At 37.1% G+C, this 26689-nt stretch overlaps 1 protein-coding gene across 2 annotated transcripts in view; it reads left to right on the top strand.

The window, feature by feature from the left end:
* The first annotated feature begins 60 nt into the window (after window positions 1-60).
* Window positions 61-26689, top strand: part of clock (clock circadian regulator) — a 31135-nt gene continuing 4506 nt past the window's right edge. The window contains exons 1-17 of one of the 2 annotated variants that reach the window (XM_015385539.1): window positions 61-291; window positions 15667-15886; window positions 15989-16077; window positions 17538-17597; window positions 19445-19593; window positions 19677-19768; window positions 19853-19942; window positions 20043-20163; window positions 20239-20352; window positions 20443-20561; window positions 21627-21709; window positions 24434-24540; window positions 24633-24780; window positions 25352-25427; window positions 25510-25651; window positions 25738-25835; window positions 25934-26023. In XM_015385539.1, coding sequence (XP_015241025.1) covers window positions 16061-16077; window positions 17538-17597; window positions 19445-19593; window positions 19677-19768; window positions 19853-19942; window positions 20043-20163; window positions 20239-20352; window positions 20443-20561; window positions 21627-21709; window positions 24434-24540; window positions 24633-24780; window positions 25352-25427; window positions 25510-25651; window positions 25738-25835; window positions 25934-26023 — 1506 coding nt within the window. In that variant the 5' untranslated portion in view covers window positions 61-291; window positions 15667-15886; window positions 15989-16060. Of the gene's footprint in view, window positions 292-380; window positions 401-15666; window positions 15887-15988; window positions 16078-17537; window positions 17598-19444; window positions 19594-19676; window positions 19769-19852; window positions 19943-20042; window positions 20164-20238; window positions 20353-20442; window positions 20562-21626; window positions 21710-24433; window positions 24541-24632; window positions 24781-25351; window positions 25428-25509; window positions 25652-25737; window positions 25836-25933; window positions 26024-26689 lie in introns of those variants that run through there. The other variant, XM_015385538.1, reaches the window with a different exon arrangement.

A 26689-nucleotide genomic window follows, 5' to 3' on the forward strand; every position in this document is an offset into this window, starting at 1 on the left:
TCAGTCAGTCTGCCTCCCTCCTCAGTCAGTCAGTCAGTCTGCCTCCCTCCTCAGTCAGTCAGTCAGTCTGCCTCCCTCCTCAGTCAGTCAGTCTGCCTGCCTCAGTCAGCCTCCTCAGTCATTCTCCCGCTGTCAGTCAGTCAAGCTGCCTCCTCTGGCTGCCTCCCTCCTCAGTGATTCTGCCTCCTCAGTCAGTCAGTCAGTCTGCCTCCTCAGTCAGTCTGCGCAGTTAACCGCCAGCAGCGCCACCGGGTGCAGGAATATCCTGACGAAAGACTGGACTCCACGGAGGTAAGCGTCACTCTTTCAACCCTGTAGCCGTTTTCTAACTGTGGCATCTTTGTCGACAAGCTCCGTGAACACTTTAATCAGACTCGGATGGACTACAATGATAGCCCAGGTAATAGCCGTTTAATAACAGTGAAGGCCCAGTGACCCACATTCTTATCTAATGTGGCACGTTAGCTAGCTAGCTTCGGCTAAAACTGGGTTAACTGCCGCACACCACCTTTTACGGACCAGTTAAATGCAGGCATCTTTTACATGTTAAAGTTACCTACGGGTTTTTAAAGAAAAACACTGTTTCACTATTACTACGCAGCATTACAAACTTGTGCGCGTCACATATCGCAGTGTTTTGAAATATAAAGCTATTGTTTTGGTTGGTGACTCTAGCCGGTAAGCTAGGTGGCGACAGCCGCCCTCCGGCGGTGTCTCCCCGTTGGAGCCGGCCGGCATCAGGGCATGGACGGATACATCTGCTGCTCAAACATCGCAAACTTACTCGCAGAACAGATACAAGCCATTTTTGCTCTATCGATGATCTTTCCGATTTCATATAAATATTTACATTTATAGTTTTAAAATGCATGCCAGTTCTTCCTCATACTAATTAATGTACAACTTCTTCTTTTTTTTACCTTTTTACTCTCAAAGTCAAATTTCTGTTTTTCTAAAGACAGTTAATGAGTATCCTGGTGGTCAGGATGTTTAACCTGTCCTGTTTGGTCCCTGATTTAATGGTTCACCTGCTTAATGGGGGCTTTTAAGACCGCTTCAAATCTGTATTTGCCCCAAAACAAATAAATTGGTTCCATCTGCCAGCCTCAATAACCTCAGTGCAAACCCCCCTTCTTATTAGCCATGTTAAAACCTTAATAATTTACATGTCTACATGTTTTGTTATAATTCGATTCTGCCATACTCTGATACATTTATTTACTTCAGCTTGATTTTAAGGTTTGAATCTACATAGAAGAAGTGCATGATTAACACTGAAAATGTAATCTGGAAATGTATAATTTTAAGTACCTTAAAGAGTAAATTCATTTAAAGTCAGAATTCCTTGTGCTTTTGGTCGTTGAATGCATAAACCATGAGAATTTACCTTTTTTTTTAGTTTATTTTTTATATTTCTTTTAACACAGATGTTCTCAATCTTGGTTATCAACGCCCTCCCTTCATCATGCTTCAGACATCTATTCTCCAGTGAATTCATTTAAATGAATTTATGCCCTTCTCAGCATGATAGGTGTTGGAATATGCCTGTTAATCCCTCATTCATTGACCTCAGGTGTTTTTAATGTTGGGATGGGATCAATGTTTTTTAATAAAGTGATATAGACACCAACAATATTTACTGATAAACCAATTGTATGTTAGAAATTTAAAATTTAGTTTAGCTAAAAAAAAAAGCACTGAAAAATAGGTAAAGGCAATAAAGAAGCCATTCTGGTTGTCAGTTACGTTTGTGTTGCCATTTTTATTTTCTGGCTAGGAAGCTAAACGGTATAGGAGCCACCGGAGGAGAGGATAGGGATTTTTAAACAGAATTCACTTTGATTTTCAAAGAAACATCTAAAACAATTGAATTAAAGATGAATTGTTTTTTTGTTTCTTTATCTTGTCAACATTGCTTTATCTAATACACCTTGCCTTTCAGATTACTGCACCAAAGCAAATACTTGTAAAGCCTTTACAAAAAATGTTTATTGGATCAAAGTCTTTCCAGTTTGATTATACTGCTCTGAAATCTGATCTGAAATTGATGATACAAAAACGAATGGTAAACCTTTCCACCTGAGGAACCCTTAAGTAAATGCAAAGTTTGCTAATATACTAGGCCATTGGTAGTTAAAAATCTTAGAATGGCTATGGAAAAATTTAAAGCTTTTAATATGCCAGCTTACTTTCAACCAAAGTTTAAAAGTTGATTGAAAATAATTACGTTTGCGATATGGCAAGAAGAGTTTAGTATTACATTCTAAGCGTTCCTGTTGTGTATGTCCTAACATTCTGAGAGGAATTTATCACCTGACATTGACTTGAGCAGCAGGGAACACCCTTTGTCACACAGGACTGGTTGTGTCACGCTGACATTTTTCTAAGAGCTAAGGGTATCTTCTTGATCTTGAAGACATAACAAGTCTGACTTAATTACTTAGTCAGCTATTATTTCCTAACAGTCAAGGTAAATGGGAAAAAAAGACTCATTATTCTCAATGTAGCAACAAGTCAGCAATTCAGTGCTAAACGAAAAATTTGAAGTCTGTTTTTCTGTATGTTCAGGTTATCAATATACTAATTTTAAAAATGGTGGAAATGCTCTTCTGTAAAACTGTTTGCCTTCTGTTTGACTACATTTTACTAGTAAGGCTTTGCAATACAACTAAAAAATGCATCATGCTGTAAGCTTTTCATGTAGGTGGAAATGGATCATTATTAATTCATGTTTCCTTGCTTATTAGAAAATAAGGACCAAGGAAAATTTCAACTTATAACCCCAGCCCTATTTAAATGCATACTTTAACCTTTGGAAATAAGGTTATTGTAAACATTAAGAAGCCTGTAATAGTACAGACTAGAGTCATTTTCCTGTCTAAAGAGATTACCACACTAGAAAAAAATTGAAATCTAGATAAATAATTTTTTTCCTAAAATAAGTGCATTTGTTCTTGGATTGAGGAGGTAAAAGAGACATTTTGACCATGGAACAAGACAATTTACACTTAAAATAAGAAAGCACAATTGCATTGTCTTATTTCAAGTGCATATTATCTAAATCTCTTATTTTAAGAGTAAAACTCATTCCCATTGGTAAACTATCTCAATTACATACTCAAATTATGGGTAAATACACTTCATTTAAGAAATTATTTACCTGTTTCTAGATTGTTTTTCCAGTGCACAAAGATGCAGCTAAATACTTTCTTGAAGCATCACTTTTGACCCACTTATTAGCTTAATTTGAGATGCATTAAATGATTGCACTTGGCGCATATTGATGTTCCCTGCAGGCTGCCCTTCTCAAAAACTAGGCAACGTAACTTGAGAGGGTCTGATCTGTCACTAGATGAGTCATATGACCCAGAGCACATGATATGCTTACCTGATCAGACATATTTTCGGTTCTCTGATGGCAGATTTCATCTAGAGGAGTGAATGTGGCCTCCTCTTTACTAGTGACTCCGTGACTTCTCAAAGTGCTGGTCTAAAGTAGTTTGCTATCTGAAAACACGGGGGGAGACTTTAATTTTGCTTTAGTGCTGTGTTGACAGTTACTTTCATGGGTGTTTAACCTCAAAGTCAAAGGTCCCCCACTAGAGGCTAAATGGAAAATACTGTCGCTTTAATGATTAAGTAACTTCGATCACTATAAATTCAGCATTGCTTTACCAGGCTTCGTTATTCCACTTAATCAAATGATCCATTTTACTGCTTATAAAACATGAGCTACCAATATAGAAGTTAATTTAATCTCAGAGGAATCACTGTTGTTGAGCTCTTAAGGGATAATTTAAAGGTTATTGCAATGGGTATAAATATTCCTAATTTTTATAATTTCACACACTCATCATAATATCTTTAGCCAGCTTACAAGAACTTCCATATGATAACATAACAAGCTCTTATTAGTGGTTGTAGTTCAGCTTTGAGATATATGTGAGCAACATGAGAGACTCAGAGGTGTACGGTACCTATTTTGTCATACTGCAAGAGCTTCATGTTGACCCAGATGTTTTGTATCTGATTCAGTAATACTAGTGCCTCTGCTCTGATTATTATATTGAGCTCTTTTAAGTCTAAGGAAAACTCACCACAGTAATGAGTCTTTAGGTGTGAAGGTTAGCTGTTAAGCTATAATGTACCGGGTTGGGCTGTTGGTTGCAAGGGTGGCGAGTGGAAAGAGATTGTTTTCAGAGGATCCTCAGTCCGTGCTAATGAAGCTGTTAGAACCTAATTCATCAAGCGTGGTGGCAAAGCGCCATTCATCCATTGTGCTCTATTTTTGCTCCACAATCTGTCGTTTTGCAAAAACAAATATATAAATCCAAGAAAAATGTTGACTGAGTCACATGCTTACAAATGTTTTCTTGTTTAAAAAACCTTCAAAATATGTCAGTTTTCTATGATTGCATGTGCTGAAAAAATGTTGATGGTAATCTAGAACTAGTATTACTTGCTTGTTTCAGCTGTTTGTTTTTGTTTTTGCTAGGTTATTCAAAAAAGTCATAAGACTTTTATAAATAGTGAGATTTAATAGGGGTAGGTGGCTTCACCTTAGGATTATATTACTTGCTGAGAGCAGGAATATCTTGTGGAAATAATGCAAAAAATTTAAAATTATATAAGTGAAACTGACAAAAAAGTGTTCTGATAAGGCAAACACATGATTAATATGGGCCATGTTATCAGTGTTGGATATTATTGATTTCAGAATTTTTAACTTGGGTTGTAGTTTTATTTTATGATTTTATGACATGTTGTTATTTTGCCAACAGTGAAACTCAAGCATTAGCAGCACTTTATGGCACAGTTTTAGCACAGCCCTTGTACTGTGCTTTCTTTGTGTAATCTTTGCACTTAATTTGACTTGCATGACAACAAAGTAAACCTACCCTTGAACTTTAAGGTACTGATAACAGATACTTGATGATTAATAGAATAAAAATATAGCAAAGAAAATGGAGAAAATCTGCATAGCATTTGGTAGCAATGGATTTTTTAAAGAAACCCAGACTTTTCAGGATGTTGGATTGTCTCTTTTGGGGCATCTATCTACATTCCCTCGATGTAAATCATTCCTTAGATGTTTAATGTTGAACACCAGACGGGTTTATACAGAAGGAGTTGTTAATAAATGATTCAATTTGAATATGTTTACTAAAAAAAATACTAAATTTTGAGGATGAAAGAAAGTGACTATTCTGTGTTTTCGTAAAAAATGGTCACCTTTTTCCAGGCTATAGCTGCATTTTATTTACCACAGAAATCAGAGCTGAGAAATGGCGTGAGGTAATGTCCAGCTTCATCCTCGCCAGAAAGCTGAAAAAAAAAGCATACATGCTTGTATCTTTTATTCCTTGTGTATATCCTCTATGGCAACTTTTACAACAAGAACTATTCTATGTGATATCTCGTACACATTATTGTAGAAACATCTCGTCTATTAAATATTGAAAATGACTTATTTTAAGGAACTGCTAGAAAACAAAGACCGTTTTCCTACTGTTGATTTAAGTAGCAGCCATCTTTAAATGGAAAGCGAGGTGTGGTTGTGTTGCTCCGAATTACTGACTTGTAACTCCAGCATTCCAGTTGAAACGTCTTACTTGTTGGTTGAACATTCCAACATCACACCACTGTAATGCAGCATGGGTGTCAAATGGTTGGTACAACAGGCTCAAAGTTGGAAATCCTGATTTAGTTTTCAAATAATTTTATTCAAAGAAAAATAAAATGTGTTCAATTACATGTAAAACACGGTGTTCAAAAAAATCAGTTTTGTGTACAAAAAAAAAAAGAAAAATCATTTTTACAATGGCCCATAATCAGTAGGAAAGCTGCAGGTATGAAGTGCTTTTTATAACGGCTGATAAGCTTTCTTCATGTTTCCACTGGTATCTCTGATTAGCTATCTTTTGTGATTAGCTCCAGATCTCTGAGGCTCTTTGCCATCACCCTAATCTTTAACTCCATCCACAGACATACTTTGGAACTGACATTAAGACTCTGGCCAAAATGTTTCTTATTAAGTTAGAGTAAAATTTTGACAAAAAAACAAAAACAAAACAAACTTTAACTTGGAATCCATATGTGGTACGAATACATTTGAGATGAACTTTCCTTGACCTAAACAGATTTGTAGAATTTATTTGGGCTGAGAAAATTATTTTGATTAACCGTGAATAATCAATTATTGAAATAATCATAAACTCATTTAGTAATCGATAGGGATGCACGATATAATCGGCCCCCTATCGGTATCGGCCTGTATCGGCCTTATAAAACTGAATATCGGACATCGGCCACCCCACCGATATTTAACCCGATATTTGATCAGCTTCTGAGTTTCTAAAGTCTAAAAAAAAAAAAAAAAATACTTCTTCTGCTTCCTCAAAAACTTCTTTTTTACAGACTTAAACTCTTCTAAAGATGAGGGAAAAAATATTGATACATTAAAATATCACAATATCTTCATATGCTGATATATTGCCATTTAAAAACACCATATCAATCTCTTTTACTAATGAGATATTGCTATATGTCATCGTTATGCTACGAAATCCTCCGAAAATTCACGAAATGTTGCAATATTTTTATATGTTGATATATTGACACGGTATCGATCTATTTTACAAACAAAATCTCACAAGAATTTGCAAAATATCACGAGACTTTGTAACAGAACGATGAAATTTCACGAGATTTTGAAAGTAAAATAGATCCATACCGCGTTTTGAAAAATTTCATATCAGCATATGAAAATATATTTGAGTATATTATTTTTCAAAGTTTCAGAAATGGATAACAAAGCTGCTATTTTCAATGACTACTTATTTTTGTCCAGCTTTAACATCGGTATCGATATCGGTTATCGGCTACATGAGTTTTAAAATATCGGATATCAGGTATCGGCCAAAATCCCAATATCGTGAATCCCTAATAATCGATTAATTGGTAACTGAATTAAATAATTATTACCTCCAGCCCTAGATTTTATACTAGTCTTCCTACATGTCTGTTTGTGTGCCTACTAGGATTTGCAGAATGTAGGTTTATCTATTTCATCATCATTCTTTAAGTTTCAGATTCTTATTCACGAGCACAAGGCTTGAACAATAATCATCAATCATAATAGTAAACTTAAATAAATGCCAGTCTGTTAGGAAATATCCATATAATGTGTTTTACATAGTGAATAGCCTTAGTTAAACAAAATAACTCTTCCATAATCTAACTTATTGTGATGCACCTTTCCTTAATTTTATCATCTTATATTTCATATAGTCGTGGACTAAATGAAGGAAACTCACCAATGGCAATATGAAGACGATGTCTGTACAGAACATTCACGTCCAGTTATTCAGTCTGAGAGCTTTGACAACATTAGCACTGCTATCTGTAGTTGTGAACACCTGTTTTACTACACTGAGGTGCCAAGACTGGTGTAACTCTTTTAAGCCAGTCACAATATTCTCCCCTGTGTGATGCCCAGGAAAGTAGCTGGTTTTGAGGTTTTAGCGGAATAGTTCCCAGCCGCTGTTAATATCGCGCACAGTCAGACTCAAACGAGGCTCTGCGGTTGATGCATTGTAATCCGCAGATGACACCAGCGCTTGAACGTTTTTACAGCATTCTTCATACCTGTCTGGGAGTACCATCTTGGAAAAATATTTTCTTTTAGGGAGGGTGTAGTGCAGGTCTAACTAGATGATTGAAGCCTTCTTTCTCTACTGTTTGGATTGGCATCATATCTTTCGGCAGAAAGTTGCAGCAGCTTGAGTTATATGTTTCCAGCGCGTGCTTGATTTATCATACAGGATCTAGTTACACGTGTAACGGGTATTGGATATATATATGAAATTCTTGCAAAAATATGTTTCATAATTGAATTGAATTCAGTTTATTTATATAGCGCCAATTCACAACACGTCATCTCAAGGCACTTTACAGTTCACCAGATCATACAGTCAAATTGATTCAAAGTTTTCTATCTAAGGAAAACCAGTTGATTGCATCGACTCATTGATTCGAATCCAATCCCTCACACTAAGCATGCTTGTAGCGACAGTGGAGAGGAAAAACTCCCTTTCAACAGGAAGAAACCTCCAGCAGAACCAGGCTCAGTGTGAGCGGCCATCTGCCGAGGCCGACTGGGGTTCAAGGAGACAGAAGGAGATACAAAAAGCAGCTGTAAAATGCGTCCCCTTCCAGGAAACACACAGCCAGGCAGACGAGCACCGAGCCAGCTCAGAGGATGAAGAGAGCACATCCAGTCAGTCACAGTCAGAGAAACAGGACAACACTGGAAAACAGGCCGATCTCCAACATCTTTAAAGAAGTGTGTTGATGGGAGCAGCACAGCTGATATTTCTCTCCAGGATGGTGTCACAGCCAAACAGGAACAGATGGGGCAAAGCTACAATGAGTAAAAGCAGAGAGAGCAGAACGTTAGAGATTGAACTAACAGATTCTGCAGTTCGGGCGAATAGATATAGAATGAAGCAGAATGATGAAATGGGAGTCCCTATGTCCTCCAGAAGTCTAAGCCTATAGCAGCATAACTATAGAGATAGCTCAGATAAATTACCTGAAAGGGATTGTCAACAACACACAAATAGCGCAGTGAGCTTCCCTACTGGTCCTTTAGTCAGTGTGTACTGTAACAAAATTCTAAGTTAGCATTTGAACATAACAGCCAATATTACTCAGAAGAGAACCGGATTTGATGGATTACAACAGCAGAGCTCTCAACAGACTGTGTGGAATTTTTGGCTTCCCTTCGTATTTATTGGCAACCAGTTGGGGGCGCCAAAAACCACCCATCACAGGACAATTATGAAACATATTTTAGCAAGAATTTCATGTGTAGATCTATTACCCGTTACACACAGTTGCATAGACAACAGTTTTGGATGTGGAAGGCTTGAGAGTGGAATTTATAATTCCTGTTTTTGCTTTTGTAATGGGTCAAAGTCAGAGGAAGCACAAAATATGTTTGAAGCTCTTTAAAAGAATTTATTTATTTTTTTTCCCCACTAATGAATGTTAGTTCAGGCCACTGAAGCAGGAAGCTAGACTTCAGGGGCTACTGGTCATGTTACTTTTCTGCTCCTTTTTGCACTTTGAAAGTTTTAGTTGTTTGGAACCCAACTTTTTAGTGATCAAAAAGTTGTGCCTGGTGGACGTCTCCTTGATTTTGATGAGCAGCAAACAGATTTTTTTCCTGAGCCATCTTCACCAGATCACAGGACGACTCAGCATATCACAACAAATTGTGATATGCTGAGTTGTTTTATATTTTTGAGCTTTTAACCTCCACCTTTCATGAGTGACTCTAGCAGCAGAGTCATTATTGATTTCCCACGTGCAGCCAGTCACCTTTCTGAACTCCACTGACCCACTTGGCATCTGGATGACGCCCCTGGAGGACGTCCTGCTACTCTGAAGCAGGCAGCCAACAACCGTCGAGGGGCGTTTGCCAGTCAGTGCTGCTGGCGTCTCTGTATGCTGCTGAGTCAAAATGCAAAACAAAGGCTGCTCTTGTATTTCTGGGCATGCGGAGGTGTGTGGTGTGAGTGGAAACACAGCTGGCTGCCTACTGTTAACACTTAGGTTGGTCTAAAGTGTATAAAATTTGTAACTTTTATAACAAAAAAGACATAGGTAAAACATTACTAGATGTATAGATATTTTTATTTTTTAGCTGAAGGAACCACAGCATTAGCTATGTATCAATAGATGCTATAATGATGTGTGAAGCTTGAATCTTCTTCTTACATGACCTCATTTATAAAGTGCTTTATTAGTAAGATTTTTCATAACTGTGATCTTCCGTGACTGCAGGTTGTTATAAGTACAGTTATTTATCCAGGATAAATACAGTTAAATCTGCTTGGAGGAAGATGTTTATCAGCACGTTTCAAGGGTTTACTTTTTAGATGCTGGGTTTTGGTTTGTTTTGTTCCCTTTCAGTTCACTGAAAGGTCACCAATACCTATGTCTCAGGTAGCATGAAGTGACATGTGTCATGTAGAGAACATACGGGTTGCTGTGCTACCAAACAAAAACATCTCTCTGCAGTTAATTACTGAAGTGAAAATTGTTACTTATTAATAAGGGTTGAAATGTGGCAGTTTAATAAAACCACAATATTTGGGTTCAGGCAAGTAATAATTTAAAGTTCATCTTGAATTTAAGGCAAATGCACAAATAGTTTACTAATTATATAGCTGTGTAACAACACAGGAATCAATTGAATTAATGATCTAATCTAATGGTCTGATATAAGAAAATTACACAGAGAACCTACATAATTGCCTTGTAATTAATGTTTCACCAATGCCATTTTTTGGCCCCGATACCGATACCTGATACCTGGCTGTGCAGTATTGGCCGATACCATAATAATGTAAAATAATTGCCATCATGGCTTTGTCAAGCTGCTGCCTACCTTTGTACAAAGAGAATCCAGTAGAACTTTTTATTGCCTACTAGGAGTGGGTGACAATAGTTGAATAAACTTATGGCTCTCAAAATGGTATCGGTGCCCTATTTGTTGGTACTCGCCGATACCGATAACACCATTTTAGGGCAGTATCGGGGCCCCGTCCGTTACTGGTATCGGTATCGGTGCAACACTACTTGTAATGCCATGCCAATCCAGACCTAAATTAAAAAAATATTTGAACTACAATGTTTAAAAATATTCTAATAGATAGAAATAAAAACTATGAGAGAAAAATATTCAAAGATCTATGTACCTTTTCATCTGAGTCTTTATCCAAAAATAAACAGCATGCAGTTAAATACTTGCTTTGGATATAATTTAGGAATTTCTTTTGGTTGAAACTAAAGAAGGTTTTGCATCACCTCTTGTGAGCTGGAATAAATAATAATTTTACTAGTTAAACAAGGATTTTTTAGGCTTGGAAGAGGATTATCAGCTACATATAGTTTAGTAAGTAACAAGGGTAGGAAGAGCCATGCTCCTGAGAGCGAACCATCAGTTTGCAGCGTGAAGCACAGACTCTGAGATAAGCGCTCGCAAAGATGCATTTCTGTACAAGCACACATGGAAGAGCAGAGTTTGTCAGCGTTCAGTGCGCAGTACCAGACCATTCCAGCCTACTTTCTCCCCTGACGCTGCTGCTATGATACATCTGTTTTTTTATTTAGTCTTTATTTAGTCTCGTCAACGAAAACTCACACCCACGAGCTAACCCATGAGTAAGCTTGTCTGTTATCGTTATTGTCATGGAAGTTGGTTCAACAAAATAATTTCGTCATCATCATCATCGTTGACGAAAACAACTCAATACTGTGTAATCAACACAATACAAATTTAGGACATTCTACAGAATCTGCATTTGTATTCTTTCAACTGTTGAAGTTTTAAAAGTTCTTTCTAATAATGACCTTACAGACGGCTTTCTCAGGCATAAAAAACATCCGCTCTCTCAAAGAAAGTGCTTTATGATTGTGCTAGGACATCGGTTATTTTAGATCAGGGGTCACCAACGCGGTGCCCATGAGCACCAAGGTGCCCTCCATGACCACACGGGGGGCCCTCAGAGTCTTCTAAATAAAGAACAACCCACCAGTGGGCTAAGTTTGAAATTTTATTCTGTTGCTCTTCTTTTTAATCATTTATAGAGATTTCAAAATGACAATGTCTAAATAAACTTAAAATTAACAGAAAAAAAAAAAAAAAAGGTTGATAATGAACAAAAGTTTAGGCTAACGCTAACCCTTGCAGCTCATGGGACAGCAATGGTTACCCTTCCTATGTCTCGGTACCCTTGAATGGCCCTTAGCCTTAAAAAGGTTGGTGACCCCTGTTTTAGATGATGCAAAATAATTTTTTGTTTTACAGAATATACTGTAAGCCTGTTTTCCTGGAGGCATGCCACTGCAGCGCCCCAATATTTAGTGTTTAGTGACTCAAGTTCACGATGGAGTGGTGATCGCTGTGATCGGTTCATTTTTCCCTACATGACAGAGGGAAAATCAGCTGAGAAGGAATTCATCAAGGTTATTTTTACTCTGCGCAGCGAGGCCAGTTGCTGTGGTGTCACCCATTGGCACAGTTGCTGTGCTGGCATCCCGGTGCTGGGTGTGGTGCGGTGCGTGACGAGAGGCGCCCATAGATCCACTTCTGTGACTCATATCCTCAGAGCTCTGCTGCCCTAAATCTGAACAGGCTTTAACCCACCCACATACATGCAAACACATTTGAAGCATCCCACATTGCTCTCTGAGCATTAAAAAAGATAGATAAGTCTGTTTTTTCCTTCGTGACGAAGAATATTTCTGGTCATTTGGGATTATTTGATTGTTGATTCTTTTGCACATCCTAACTTACCTGACCATCTGTTCCTGGTGGGGCTTTAAGAGATCAGGAAGTCTTTGTATGTGGTGTGATTTTAACAACAACAGGATGCAGGATGTGTAATGGTACTAGCAGGTAATTTGCAGCGCTTTATGCTCTTCATTGTGAGAACCTGCTGTGTTTTTGGTTAAAAACGTTAATGGAGTTGCCTGTGTAGCTGTAATTAAGTTAGATCGGAGGAGGAAGAGGAGGAGTAGGAAAGTAGGTCAATGGGCCAGCGGGTCAGTGAATCACAGATGACATCATGGTTATACAAGCCGTGCTCTTCTAGTTGCACAACACTCGCTCAGCAGTGAAAAGATTGCTGAAAAGAATGTTTAAAATTCTACTAGCATCCCTTTTTTTTTTTTTTTTAATCTCAGGTCACCTCTGATTTATATGATTTTCATCCATGTAAGTTTGTTCGTTTATTTTTGTGATGTTTTTTGATCTAGTCAGCTTGGCTGTTTTTACTCTGAGTCGCTTTAAAATTAAAGCCAAGAGCTGCTTGCTTCTGTTTGCAGGAGAACCTGATTTCATAGATATTTTTATGACCTTTTCTTGTTATGGTTTTAATGTGTTTTTTGTTGACAGAGCAGTTCTAGGATAAGTTTCTCACAATCTGTGCCAACAGTCATGTTATGTTTAGCAAAGCTGTGTACCTAAAATACATTTTTCTCTTTTTTGTCTCTCCTGATTGTCACTTTTCTTTCTTGTACAGTTCTGGGAGTTCTTGAATCCTCACAGACTTTTCAGATCTTAAAACTGGTTTTGATACAGGATTAAGATGGCCTGAATAAATATTTAAGCAGTTTTCACACTATGAAAAGAGCAATCCAACCAGACTTTGTGGAAGACAGTAATTTCCTGCTTTGCTGACTTGTTAATTAGCTTTAATGAAACTACATTCTTAGGCCCTGTCCACACGAAGTCAAAACGAACACGAAACGCTGATATTTTCCAAAACGTTTGCCGTAAAGACGGAGACGTAAAATAAATGTGAGCGTCCACACGAATGCATGAAAACGCTGCAAAATGTATGCCAGGCCTGTAAGTGGCGCTGTGGTGCCAAAGCAAAAATAAGCGACGAAATGTTGGGCATGCGCACTAATACATGGTTGCCCTGCGAGTCCATTTTCGTGGTTTAGTCAAATTCAGGTGCTGAACTATGTCGTCGATATTGCTCTGTTCTTCCTGGAGATATTCCAGAAGAAGAAGATTCTGTTGTAAGCCCGACAGCAGGGTGAGTAGCATTAGCAGCAACGGCGCCATTGTTGTTGTGATGTGTCGCGCATGCGTGTTTAGAGGCGACGCTATGACGCATGCGTGTAAAAAAAAATATGCGGTTAGAGCGTAAAGATGGAAACGCGAAAACGGCGTTTCGAAATCTTCCCACTCTGAAGGCTGAATAAAAAAAAGATGGTTTACAGACCCCCGAAACGCCGGCTTCGTGTGGATGAGAGGCTGGTTTGGTGAAAAATTTGTGCGTTTAGGCCAGGGTTCGTCTTCGTGTGGACGGGGCCTTAGGACGCTGAGCAAGATTTTTCAAGTCATTGATAATTACCTGGCCTGCAGACATGTTAAATAATTTAAAAAGAGCCTCTTTGGTGGCCTGAAAAGTGCAATACAACAGAAAAAAATATATGTCTTTTCAGTTTTGGAATGGGTCACAAAGCCATTTCTAAGACTTAGAAACTCCAGTGAACCAAGCTGAGAGCTGAAATCTGCAACCACCCAGAAGGTCAAAAAAAAACAACGGGAACAAAATCTAAAGTACTTTAGATCTGCCTCTCCTCAGCTGATATCGGTGTTTAAGATTTAAAGAAAAGGAAAAGATGGGGCCAAAAATGGCGTCCACAGGAGACTTCTGATACCAGAACTACTGACAGGCTTGAACTAAAAATGAATTTTATTTCCTTTGGCACCTTTTTTTCCCTTTTTCTATTCATCTACATCAGAATGCAGAGATCCTTGCTTTGATGCAGCACATAGGAGAGAGAGCAATATCAATTTTGGCAAGTCAAAAAATTATTAAAACCCTAAATATGTTTAAAACTATGAATTGACTATTAGAAATAATTTCAAAAATCACCTAATCCAAAACTACATAAATCAGCTTAGTTAGGTTATTAAATGTCATTTAATTTTACAGTTGGCTGAGGCAAACACTGAATGAAACGAATAAGTGACTGTGAATAAAATGGGATCAATTTTAGATCAACATTTTCAGAGACAAAAGCGAAAACATTAGCCTTTTAGGGTAATTATATTTTCATTTTAATTAAAGTCTCGTTTTGTCATCTAGGGGGATCAGTGGAAGCTTTTAAAGACTTTCATCATGTCGCTTTCTTAGCTTTATTGTAAATATTAGAATGTATTGTGACTGTTTTTCACTGTGTGTATTCACTCTGTCTGTTTCTGGAACCAAAATACATACATAAATCAAAAGAAGTGTAACTAAATATTCAGAGGTGGGTAATTAAATCAGGGTTAATGAGATGATACAGATTGTTGGGATCTCAGTCAATTAAAAAGGTTGAGATTAGTAATTACATTATCAGGCTTTAAATTTTATTTGAAATATTGACATTTTCTCTTCTGCTATTTTTAGTCTCTTCATTTAGGCAGTTCCTCCTCTTGAATCATGGGCAGAATTATCTTTGTTTTTAAAACATTGCTCCACAGATGCAAACACTTAGTGACCAGCTGCCGTTTATATATGAGTCACTCAGGTTATTTTCCCGTCACAAAAATAACATGGTCTCCATCAATCCATGGTTATACTGTAGGCTAATCTTTCTGTTTTCCACAAGTATTTGAAGACTTGCACTAGATCTTTTGCTTCTACAAGCAAACTTTGAGAGATTATAGAGTGATGTCCAAATTATTCTTCCAAATTATTCTTACCCCTGGCAGATTGAGATGAACGTTTACCAAAGATTTATGCTATTAATAGGGAATTAGAAATGTGTCCTTTTTTCAAGTTGCACTTTATTATAGATTATTTTTTAATTATTGCAAAGCCATTATTACTGATTGCTGCTGCTTTACTGCAAAATAAATAAAGCTTTGAGAAAGAGAAGGCGAGACATGTTATAATTGAATTAAACTACTCTTTATTTATATTATGGTTAAATTTTTTATTCCTAAAACATTCAGCTTACTTTCAGGCTCTATTTTATTTTATAAAGTTAATATAGTTTCCAAATCTGTCACACCCGACCATCAGCTGCTGTATATCTTCTTGGAGTTTATGTCTGGCCTCATGTATGGTCTGTCTTTCTCTCTTCTAGAAACAGATGTTGCTGCCATGTTCAACACTGGCATCCAAAGGAGAGCAGAAACTCATCTGACTGAAGACCTTTTGCACACTTTCAGCTCCCTCATTGTAGAAACGTTCAGTGACTCTCCTCCTAGACTGAAGTCCAACATCAACCACTGCTCTAGCCCACCCACTGAGACCTTCCACTCATCCAAACACGCTTTCCTCTCACTGGACTGGCTTTATTTTTGGTGAGGACATGATTGTGCTATGTGTTGATGTGATATATTTGGCAACGGCTTTAAATATTTAAGGTGAGGCTTTAAAGGGTTTTATTTCTCTATCTTTTTAAGGTTCATCCACAAATGTCTACCTCACGAATAAAAGACTACACTCCAACGCGACAACCTTGAACAGGCTTCAACATGAGCTCCATTGATCGGTGAGATATTTTCTACGCTGCCATAATGAAATAGAAAGAAAGAAAAATTTCTTAGATTACCCTTAATTTGAGTAGGAAAATAAGATGATCTGCCTATGGAGTGAGTTTTTTTTATATAATTGGATAATTTTCACTTGAAATAAAAAAATGAAATTATTTTTCTTGTTTTAAATTGTCTTGTTCAATTGGCAAAGTGTCTCGCTTACCTCCTCAATTCAAGAAAAAATAAAATACCTCAGTTTGTATTATTTTCAAAGTTGTTTTATAGTTTGTTTATGCAGCACTTTATAACAATCCAATCAGGTGCACAAAGTGCTTTAAAAGCTGATATAAAACAAAAAGATGCAGAGACAAAATAGATAAAGTATAAAGACGTATAGAAAAATAAGAAGATAAAACATATTCAAAACAGATTTATATAAATAGAAATTAAGCAATAGAATAAACAAAGGAAGACGTTATCCACAGTTAAACAGCTACAAATGAAAGGTCTGTCTGAATAGATGTGATTTTAGCTGGATTTAAAAACTCCAAGTTCAGTGAAGGATCATAGCTCTGGGGTAAAGTGATCCTCAGCTTAAGAGCAATAACAGCAAAAGAACAGCCACCTCGTCCTTGAGACAAGCATGGTTATGGACTCTGATTGTGGTGAACAGTTAAAAGTTCAGACAGATATGCTGAAACAGCATAACTTTAAAGTCTATTCTAACGCAAACTGGGAGCCAATGGAGAGAGGAGAGAATGGGGGTAAATTGGGCGTGTTTATGAGCATTTGAAAGAAACTAAGCAGCTCTGTTTTGAATTAGTTGAAAGTTAAAGACGATGGACTGGCTTATTTCTGTATACAGAGCATTACGGTAGCCGAGCCTTAAACTATGGAGATAAAAATGGTTTGCTTTTGATCAAATTCTTAGCTGAAAAAAGTCCGCCTTAAGACGTACCTTCAAAAACATAATTATTTTTCATATTTGTTATGTATATGTATCGGCGATGTTGTTGATATCTTGTTCGTGTTCCAGTGCAGATAGTTGGTCCCTTCCCTGAGATCAGAGCATCATTTGTTGTTTCAACAAGGTTACCAAAATAATATTTATCATATATACAGTATAGTGATTACTGAGCTGAAATTAATAGAAACAGAAAACAACAACCTTAGATTGCTTTAAAGGGAGAGCCCCTAATGACTCTGTACTGCATATCTCACCTAATGTCCTCTGTCTTCTAAGATCCACATGTGAATCCAAACTCTGGGCTCATAAACTTATCTGATCTGTGCAGATGAGACTTTTGTATTTAATGTGGTCATCAGTGTATGTAGAACTGTAGGATGTGCACAGAATATTAGAAAACTAAAATATTAACAATGATAGCTGTGTTATTGTGCCCAATGTCAACTGAAACACCTTATTTAGGCTTCTGTTAATTTTAGTGTTTAAATTGGTGTTTTGTTCACTGTTTAGAGATGACAACAGCATTTTTGATGGGTTAATGGAAGAAGATGAAAAGGACAAAGCCAAACGGTAAAACTCCATCACACTACTGTGTTTCATCCTGTCTAGTGAATAGCTCTGGTTAAGGGTTGCCAAAGTGACAGACATTGTTTGTCTGTCGTTTTGTAAAATTTGATATACATAATTAGTAAAATAGATATACATATATTTAAAATAAAAAGACAATAAGATCTCTTATTTTCCTACAGAAATGAATAGCTGGAAAAGAAAAATACATTATTGAGTTAAGCAGCCAGTAGGCATTTCTAAGCACATTGTCCTTCATACATTTCTACAAACTTATGTCTAATTCAATCCATATTTAATAAATGAATAAATACCTAAGCATGCTTAAGGATTAAACATTCTCCTAAACTACAGAAAAACACAATTAAAAAGATAAATGGAGACACCACTAAAATAGAGGCATAGTATACCCCCCATTTAATAAACATTTGTTACATAATCGTAAGAGCAGGAACATTTTGTATCATCAGCAAATTCTTTAGCTCTCAATCTTTCTTTAAAGACGAACATTATTTCTAGCAGTTTTTTTTTTTTTCATTATTTTATCACTCTCTCAACAGTACACTCCTATTTCTAAGTCTGGAACAAATGTATATTTTCACCTGGGGACACAGCGCACCAAGTTACACATTTGAATGTTTACTTAGCATTAGCTACTTGGCAATTATTAGCTGTTGCTGAGGATGGCTTAGGTTATTTCCTTTTATATGTAGGAAAAACATCTTCATCAAGATTAAACCATCTGCATTTATAGTATCCACAGTACAGCTTTGCTAAGTACTTGGTGTTTGTTTTTTGGGTGGTTAAATATCCCTGCTGTCATTTACAGTTCAAAGTCTTCCTCTCTTATCTACAGACCTGTTTGAGATGATTCTTATGAGAAAATTTATTACCAGTAACGACTGGATTACAGAGATCTGAAACTCTTTTTTTAAACACCCAGAATGTTTATTTTAAATTGGAGTAATATTATTTTGGATAGCTGAAAGTAACAGCCCAATACACATGAATGGGGAAAAGTGACATCATTTGTATGAATTACATTTCAAATATCTGAGATTTTCATTTTAGATAGGAAGAATACTATTTAAGATCTGAAATACAGATCAGGTCAAGCAAATGTATGTAAAAACGGCCACTGGAAATAAGTAAAGATTTGTAGATATCTGAAATGTAGTTCTTACTAGTAGAAATGTTATATCAGATTACTTAAAAAGTAATTTCTACTGGCAAAAATGTAACTATTGATATCTCTATTACAATTCTGACCAGGAGTGGTATAATTGTGAGTATGTACCACGCTTTAGTGCTATCTATAATAGAAATGGGACTGGTCAGCCTTCCTATTTTCTTTTGAAAGTATCTTAAACTGCATTTTGGATAGACATACGGTAATCAAAATTCAGATATATGGAATTCTATTTTAACCACTCAAGTAGTTGATGTCTGTAATAACAATACTACTAGTAGAAATACAATTTGATGTCAAGAGTAGGATTTCTGGATATCTAGAATGTTATAATCATTTTTGATATCTGAGGTTGTCATTATGATAAGTAGTATCTGGATTATGGAGATCTGAAATTAGATTTATTTATTGTCAGAATATTTTAGATATCTGGAAATAAAAGCTCAATACACATGCATGGAAAATGTGACATCATTACATTTAAGATATCTGAATTACATATTCAGTCAAGCTATTAAATGTTTTTTTGATGAATGTTTTGGAGACACAGTTTTCATAAGAGGGGGGCAGCTTTATATAATAGGTCAGAATTTACTGCTTTAAACAACAGTCACATCTTATTATAATTCTAAAATCTTTTTTCTTGTTCCTTAATTAATAGAGTTTCCCGTAACAAGTCTGAGAAGAAACGCAGAGACCAGTTCAATGTCCTCATTAAGGAGCTGGGTACCATGTTGCCAGGCAACACCCGTAAGATGGACAAGTCTACTATTTTGCAGAAAAGCATTGACTTCCTGCACAAACACAAAGGTAGAAAACACTCAGAATGCTGAGAAAGCCGTTTAGCCCGGAGCTTCTCTGAGCTTAACTTCTCTCTTTTGTCTCCTGAACAGAGAATGCTGCTCAGTCGGAAACAACTGAGATCAGACAAGACTGGAAGCCTCTGTTTCTTAGTAATGAAGAGTTCACCCAGCTGATGTTGGAGGTGATGCTTACTTTGTGCTTGTTTAGTTTTTTCATTTAACAGAAAAGGAATTTTCTGTATAAAGCCAAATGCTTCATCTTTCAGGCCTTGGATGGATTTTTCCTCGCTATCATGACTGATGGGAATATAATCTATGTTTCTGAGAATGTGACTTCTCTTCTAGAGCATTTACCTGTGAGTACTCCCTGTTCAGATTTTCAATAAGTCTTTGCCTTTTACTTTATTTTGACTAAAATTCACTTTATTTCGACGTGACACATATTGTGTCTTTCAGGCTGATCTTGTGGATCAGAACCTTATAAATTTTCTGCCCCCGGGGGAGCAATCTGACGTGTACAAAACTCTGTCCTCACATGTCACAGAGGGAGAGACTCTAACGCCGGAGTATCTTAAAAGTAAGTAATCTTTTGCTTAATAACTTTTCTTCAATATGTTTTTTTTTTTACTCAAACTTTTTTTTCTCTCATTAGCAAAGAATCAGCTTGAGTTCTGTTGCCATATGCTTCGAGGGACAATCGATCCCAAAGGGCCTCCTGTGTATGAATATGTTAAATTCATTGGAAACTTCAAATCGCTCAATAATGGTAAGATGATGTTGCACAGAGTTGCTTCTAGCAGTTTTGATGTTTTTTTATTCCTCTTGAGTTTTAGCTTTTCTTTCTTGTTGTAAACAGTGCCTAACTGTAACAGAAACGGTTTTGATGGAGTGATCCAGCGATCGCTTCACTCTACATTTAAGGACTCAGTGTGTCTAATTGCGACCGTAAGGCTGGCCAAACCACAGTTCCTCAAGGTGAGAATTGTCTTTTCAGTTCATTACTTTAGCTACTGTAATGTTTTCCACAAGAAGGACTCTTGAATTTAGCTATCTGTAAGGAACAATTTAGCATCTGCCATTCAAGGAAGCTGCTCTGCAAAACTCTCGGCAACACTCAGCAAAACAGGCTCTTAAATTTTTATAAAGGATTATTCTCTTTGTCTATTTAACACTAAAAATGATTCAGAATATTGAAATAATTCCTGATAATTATGAATGGATATGAAAATTCAGGATAATATTGCTTTTCATAATAATCCTGTGGCCTATGAACTATAATAAATACGTAATATAGATTATATTCTCTACCCCTTTAAGGCACTGAAATAAACACCTTTGACATTACCTCTGTGCTTTAAACACCGTACACTCCTGTGCTGCAACAACTAACAAACACGTCATGGCAAACTATAGAAACAAAAACACAAATGGTAACGACTTTGTTTATAAATATTGGTCCAGTTTTTCTTATGACACAATGCCAATCTGTTAAGAAAATGTATAAAGCCAGCTCATTTGAATGCATCTTGCATCTTTGAATGATCTTTGTTTTTTTTTTAAAGAAAATTAATAAAATTTAGTACAATGGATTCTGTCTTTCCTATGAACTATGCATGCTGGTAGGGATGGACAGTTATAGAATTGTTTATCACAAAAAACATTTACTATGATAACAATCTAGACTTATGGTGACAACTGTAATCTTTAATGTTTGAAAACCCTAAAAACAAAAACTTTTACTTGTTTTTCCACGTTTTTGGATAATACCATCAATACATATTAAGATACTTGGAATAAAGGTATGTTTAAATGCCTCCCTGGTTTTCTAAATAGCAAACTACATAATGGGTTCTTTTTAAGAGCATTACTTATGTTTTTGGACTTTTAAAAGAGAATCAAGCATCCTTACCTGTTTTGATGTCTCCCTCTTTCTTTCTTGTTTCCACTAGAGGTCATGAAATCATTTAATACTTTTATCTTCAGGGCTAATTCTGCTTATAAAGGGCTCTACATTTGGTGACCTATTCTTCTTTTTAACAGGAGATGTGCACAGTTGAGGAGCCTAATGAGGAATTTACCTCTAGGCACAGTTTAGAGTGGAAATTTCTCTTCTTGGACCACAGGTATGAGGGAACTTTTTCCTGTTTTTAATTTATGCTCACTATCAGACTTTAGTATTTTCTTTTGTACATGAGGCACATTTTCACCCTAAACTACAACCTTTGGCATCCATTTTTTAATACATGCAAATAGATAAACGGATGGATAGATCCCTCACTCCCTCCCTCTGGGAAGGGAGCAGCAACAAAAAAAGTACAGATCAAATAAATAAGATTGTGATAAAAAAAAAAATTACAATGAATACAAAAAGATACAAGAAAGAATAAAATGAGATAAAAAATATATGTAAGAATACAGAACAATAACATACAATATATTGTCAATAAATGTGCTGTGTGCTTAGGGAGTGTGGTGTATTGAGTTGTGTTGATACAATATAGCACAATATATTCAGTGATTAATAGTGCACCTCAACAGACTAATAGTCCACAAACTGATAACTTAATGAACTACTGCTGCCATTATTGGTCCACATCATCCTCTGTCCTCCTGTTACTCCTCCTCTCCCCCAAAGAGGAGTTGTACAGTCAGATGGCTAGTTGGACAAAGGACTTTAAAGTCTGATGGTCCTGCTCTGAGGAAGAAGCAGCCGTCACAGAACAGGCTCTTATGGTCACTGACGACGGTGTGTAGAAGGTGATTTGCATTGCTCAGGATGCTCAGCAGTTTGTCCATAGTCCTTCTCTCTGCCACCGACACAACCAAGTCCAGTTTCATGGCGACCACTGAGCCTGTACATGTTGTTTTTCCCGATTAACCCAATTTAGTCTGTTACAGAACAGCAGGGTCAGCTTGACCTGCAATCAGTCATGAATATTTTCCTAAAGTGATTCATGCTGTGGTGCTGATGCACAAAAACCTCACCAAAACTGAGCAGCCAAAGGCTCACGATTCAAAATGTGAGCCTTTTTGTGTTTGACTCCCTCTTCACCCCTTTTTTGTGTTTTTTCCATCAGGCAGCCTTATATCTGAGTTTTTTTATTTCTTATACGTATAATATGCAGACCAGCAGCCATTCTAGATAACCAAAAATTGGTGTAGTACAGTTATGTTAACAAGAAAGGGCATTTTTTTTTCTCTTCTAAGCCTCTAGCTGCTAAGATGTTGTCTTTATAAGCTGCCAATATTATATACTGTAAATTTAAACTCCAAAGTAAAATTACATGCAGCAGATCTCCAAATGTCGTTAAAGCTCCCAATAATACTACATTTAAGAATGTGCAGAAAATTTCTTTTAAGATTAGGCAGACAGTCTTTTGGCTTTCACCGCCCCCGTCCTCCCGACGCCCCGTCCTCCCGAAGGCTGCGCCCCCAACAACCCGCAGCCATGACAACCAGTCAGAGTTAGTAAAGATGGCGACTAGTAGCACAGAATATTCCATTAGATGAAGGCTGTGGCTAGACCATTAGGCTGCTACAGACCTCTTTAGACAGCTTATTTCCCCTTATGACATCATAGGAAGGGTAAGAGGAATACTTTTCAAACAGATCACTTTTAACACACATTCGCTAAGAGGTGGAGAAAGGCAATGATAAAGGTGAAAGGGATGTTTATAATGTGAATTTAGCAAAATATTGGACCTTTGATAACTGGACACCGGAGCAAAAGTAGATAATCTGAAACTTGTCTAAATTTTCAAAAGGTTATAAAAAGATGAAATGGTAAAAAAAAAAAAAAAGTAAAACTAGTTTTTTTTGTATTTTTAGATATATTTAAATAACAGAATACAGTCAGTTGAACAGTTAAGTTGAAGATTTGAACACATCTCATGCTCTATGAGGGATATAGGGCTAAAAGTTTACATTTGACCCTTGCTGTCTGTTCATAGTTTCAACACTCATAAAGAAAAGGAAAAACAAAGAAATGTGGACAGATTATCTGGAAATGATTTAGTCATCCTATTAATAGGATATTTAAGCTGTATATATCTATGACAAAGAAACAAAAGGTATTCAGTTTTACATAACTGGAAGATTCTATGTATATTCACAAATAGACATCACAGCCTTTCTTTAACTTATTAGAAAAGAGTTTAAATCAGACTACAGTTTTAAATTTGTTCTTCTGCGTATTAAGTTACTGTTTCACATAGATTTCCTTAATCTACACCAAATAGATTAGCAAATTGGTTTAAAGCATAAATGTTTTAAAACGGAACTAGAACTTTGACATGCTTACTTATAGGACCCTCCTAAATCTCTGCTTTCAGAATATATTTTTTAGAAATAATCTTTTTTTTTGTTGTTTCAAAAATATGTTTATATGTTTCTATGCTGCTTTGAATTAAATGAATACATTAAAGATTGTTAGGCAAACATTACATGTTTGCCAACAGCAAGTAAAAGAGAAAGAGATGAACCTACATAGACAACGGTCATCTATGATGCAGCTCTGAAATAGCCTAGAAACAGATAAACAGAAAACAAGCTAAAGTTATTACTGGTAAATGGTGTTGAAATAATTGGGCATACTTTGTATTTATAGAGTGTGTTTTGGTGAATATGTAGATTATTTTACTACATGGTGAAACAAATACATTTTTAATCATGCCCTGTTATGTGTGACTCTAGGGTGTTCTTTATTTTCCCTAAACCTTTGTTGGTAAAACTCCCTGAACAATGGCCTCTGACTGACAATACGGAGTTGTTGGACCAGTGAGTTGGGTTTAGATGTGTGTAAAGGTTTACTCCTCTCAGTAACGATTCGACTGCCCTGGTTTGTCCAGAGCCCCTCCCATCATAGGGTACCTCCCATTTGAAGTTCTGGGTACTTCAGGATATGACTACTACCATGTTGATGACCTGGAGACTCTGGCTAAATGTCATGAACACTGTGAGTGCTGCTCTTCCTGCAAGTATATTGATGGCTTATTGTTGTCTTCTTCTCGAGTGCTAAAATGGTGCCATGTTTTTGTTTCTGTGTAGTGATGCAATATGGGAAAGGAAAGTCCTGCTATTACAGGTTCCTCACTAAAGGACAGCAGTGGATTTGGCTGCAGACACATTACTACATCACTTACCATCAGTGGAACTCCAGACCAGAGTTTATTGTCTGCACACACACTGTTGTCAGGTATGTGTCAGTACATATGTATTAACAGTTTGTACAATGTACTGCAGAAATAGGACAACTCAATTTACAAGAGACTAATAAATATATTGAAAATATTGTATATATATTATTTGTATAGCACCCATTTACAACAAATGTTGTTTTAAGGCATTTGGCAAAAGCATCAGATCCAGTTTAAATGCTGAAATGTAGCCAGTTCACACCAGAATAATTTTTTTATTAGTATATGTAGCTGATCACCTGAACCAACCAGCATCTTGTTTAACACACAACAGTGGCAGTATTATTCTGTGGAGTGGCTTTTCTTCAGCAACTCTTAGTCAAAATTGGTTGAACAATGGATGGAGCAGAATACAAGGAGTCTCAAAAAGAAAATCCATCTTAGAGACTGTAAGACCTGAAGCTGGAGGAGCTTTAGCTTCCAGCAGGTTATTGCCGCTCAGCAAATAGCTTTTCAGATTTGCATTTTACAATGATGTTATGGTCAACTAAACACATTTGAGGTTGTGGTTGTAACCTAAAGAAATGTGAATACATACCTACAGCTCTATCCAATGTCTCTCATCTGCAGCTATGCTGAAGTACGAGCAGAACGGCGCAGGGAGCTTGGAATTGAAGATTCTCCCCCTGAGGTCAAAGCTGAGAAGGTGAGACGTTTGCTTAATGTTTGTTACATTCTGTCACTGATAAAGACGACTAAAGATGGTTGACGATACTTTGGAACGGCAGTCCCAGGATTCAGGTTCTGAGTATCGCCTCAACGCCTTCAGCCTGAATGAACCCCTGGAGCAGTTTGACCACAGCCGAACACCCTCAGCCTCGTCACGCAGCTCACGAAAATCCTCCCACACTGCCGTTTCCGACTCCGCCTGTAAGCACCTTTAACAGCGCTGCTTTCATAGTTGAAGATCTCCAAAAGGATGTCTGAATGTTTGTCTCACCGTATTTCTGCTTCAGCTTCACATCAGAAGATTCAGGGAGATACAAGTAACCTGGGTCAACAGCCTGTCTCTGTGGAAATGACATCACAACGAGGATCATCGGGCAGCAGTCAGGTCAGCACAAAGGAGCCAACATTCCCTCTTTTAACCTCTCGTGGTCTGACCTGAGTGACAAGATTTTTTACTGATTTGTGCCTGTTGTGTTTCCTTAGTTATCGATGACCTCACAGAACACATGTCAGAATGTGGCGCCCCCCATAGTTTCACAACAGCAGCCTCAACAACAACTTCAGAACAACCAAGTAAGAAACTTCACCTGCATAGAGCATTAGCTCCCTGCTGTTAGAGGGATTCATGTTTTCAGGGAACAGCTTAGGAACTTCTTTAGGGCTGCAGCTGACGATTATTTTGCAAATCCATGAATCTGTTGGTTAAACAATTAATAATGGATAATAATACCATATCTTCACGACTATAAGGCGCATATAAACGTCTTTTTCTTCCTTCAAAATGTGCGGCGCGCCCTATAGTGCGGTGCGCCCTATGTGTGTTGTTACTGCGGACATTGTTGAGACCACCATGAGAACGTTAAAGGGGGAAGTGTGGGCGTGGATTGTGTATAAAAGAACAGGTATGTTCTTTATGCAGAACATTGTTGCCTTAACAACCCTGAAAATGGCAAAGAGACTTTGCCTAAAGAGACTTTTCCAGCTGGAGTCATTATTAAGGCAAATGAAAAGAGCTGGATGGATGAGGAGATGATGAAAGAGTGGCTGAGGGAGGAGTATGTGAGGAGACCGGGTGGTTTTTTCCACGCATCACCATCGCTGTTAATCTGTGACTCCATGCATGCCCATCTCACAGCCGATGTGAAAAACATGGTGAAACAAATAAACGCTGTGCTCGCTGTTATCCCGGGCGGTCTGACAAAGGAACTTCAACCGCTCGACATCGGTGTGAACCGGCCG

Source organism: Cyprinodon variegatus, unplaced genomic scaffold (genome assembly GCF_000732505.1).
Source record: "Cyprinodon variegatus isolate N-32 unplaced genomic scaffold, C_variegatus-1.0 Scaffold343, whole genome shotgun sequence".
NCBI lineage: Eukaryota > Metazoa > Chordata > Actinopteri > Cyprinodontiformes > Cyprinodontidae > Cyprinodon > Cyprinodon variegatus.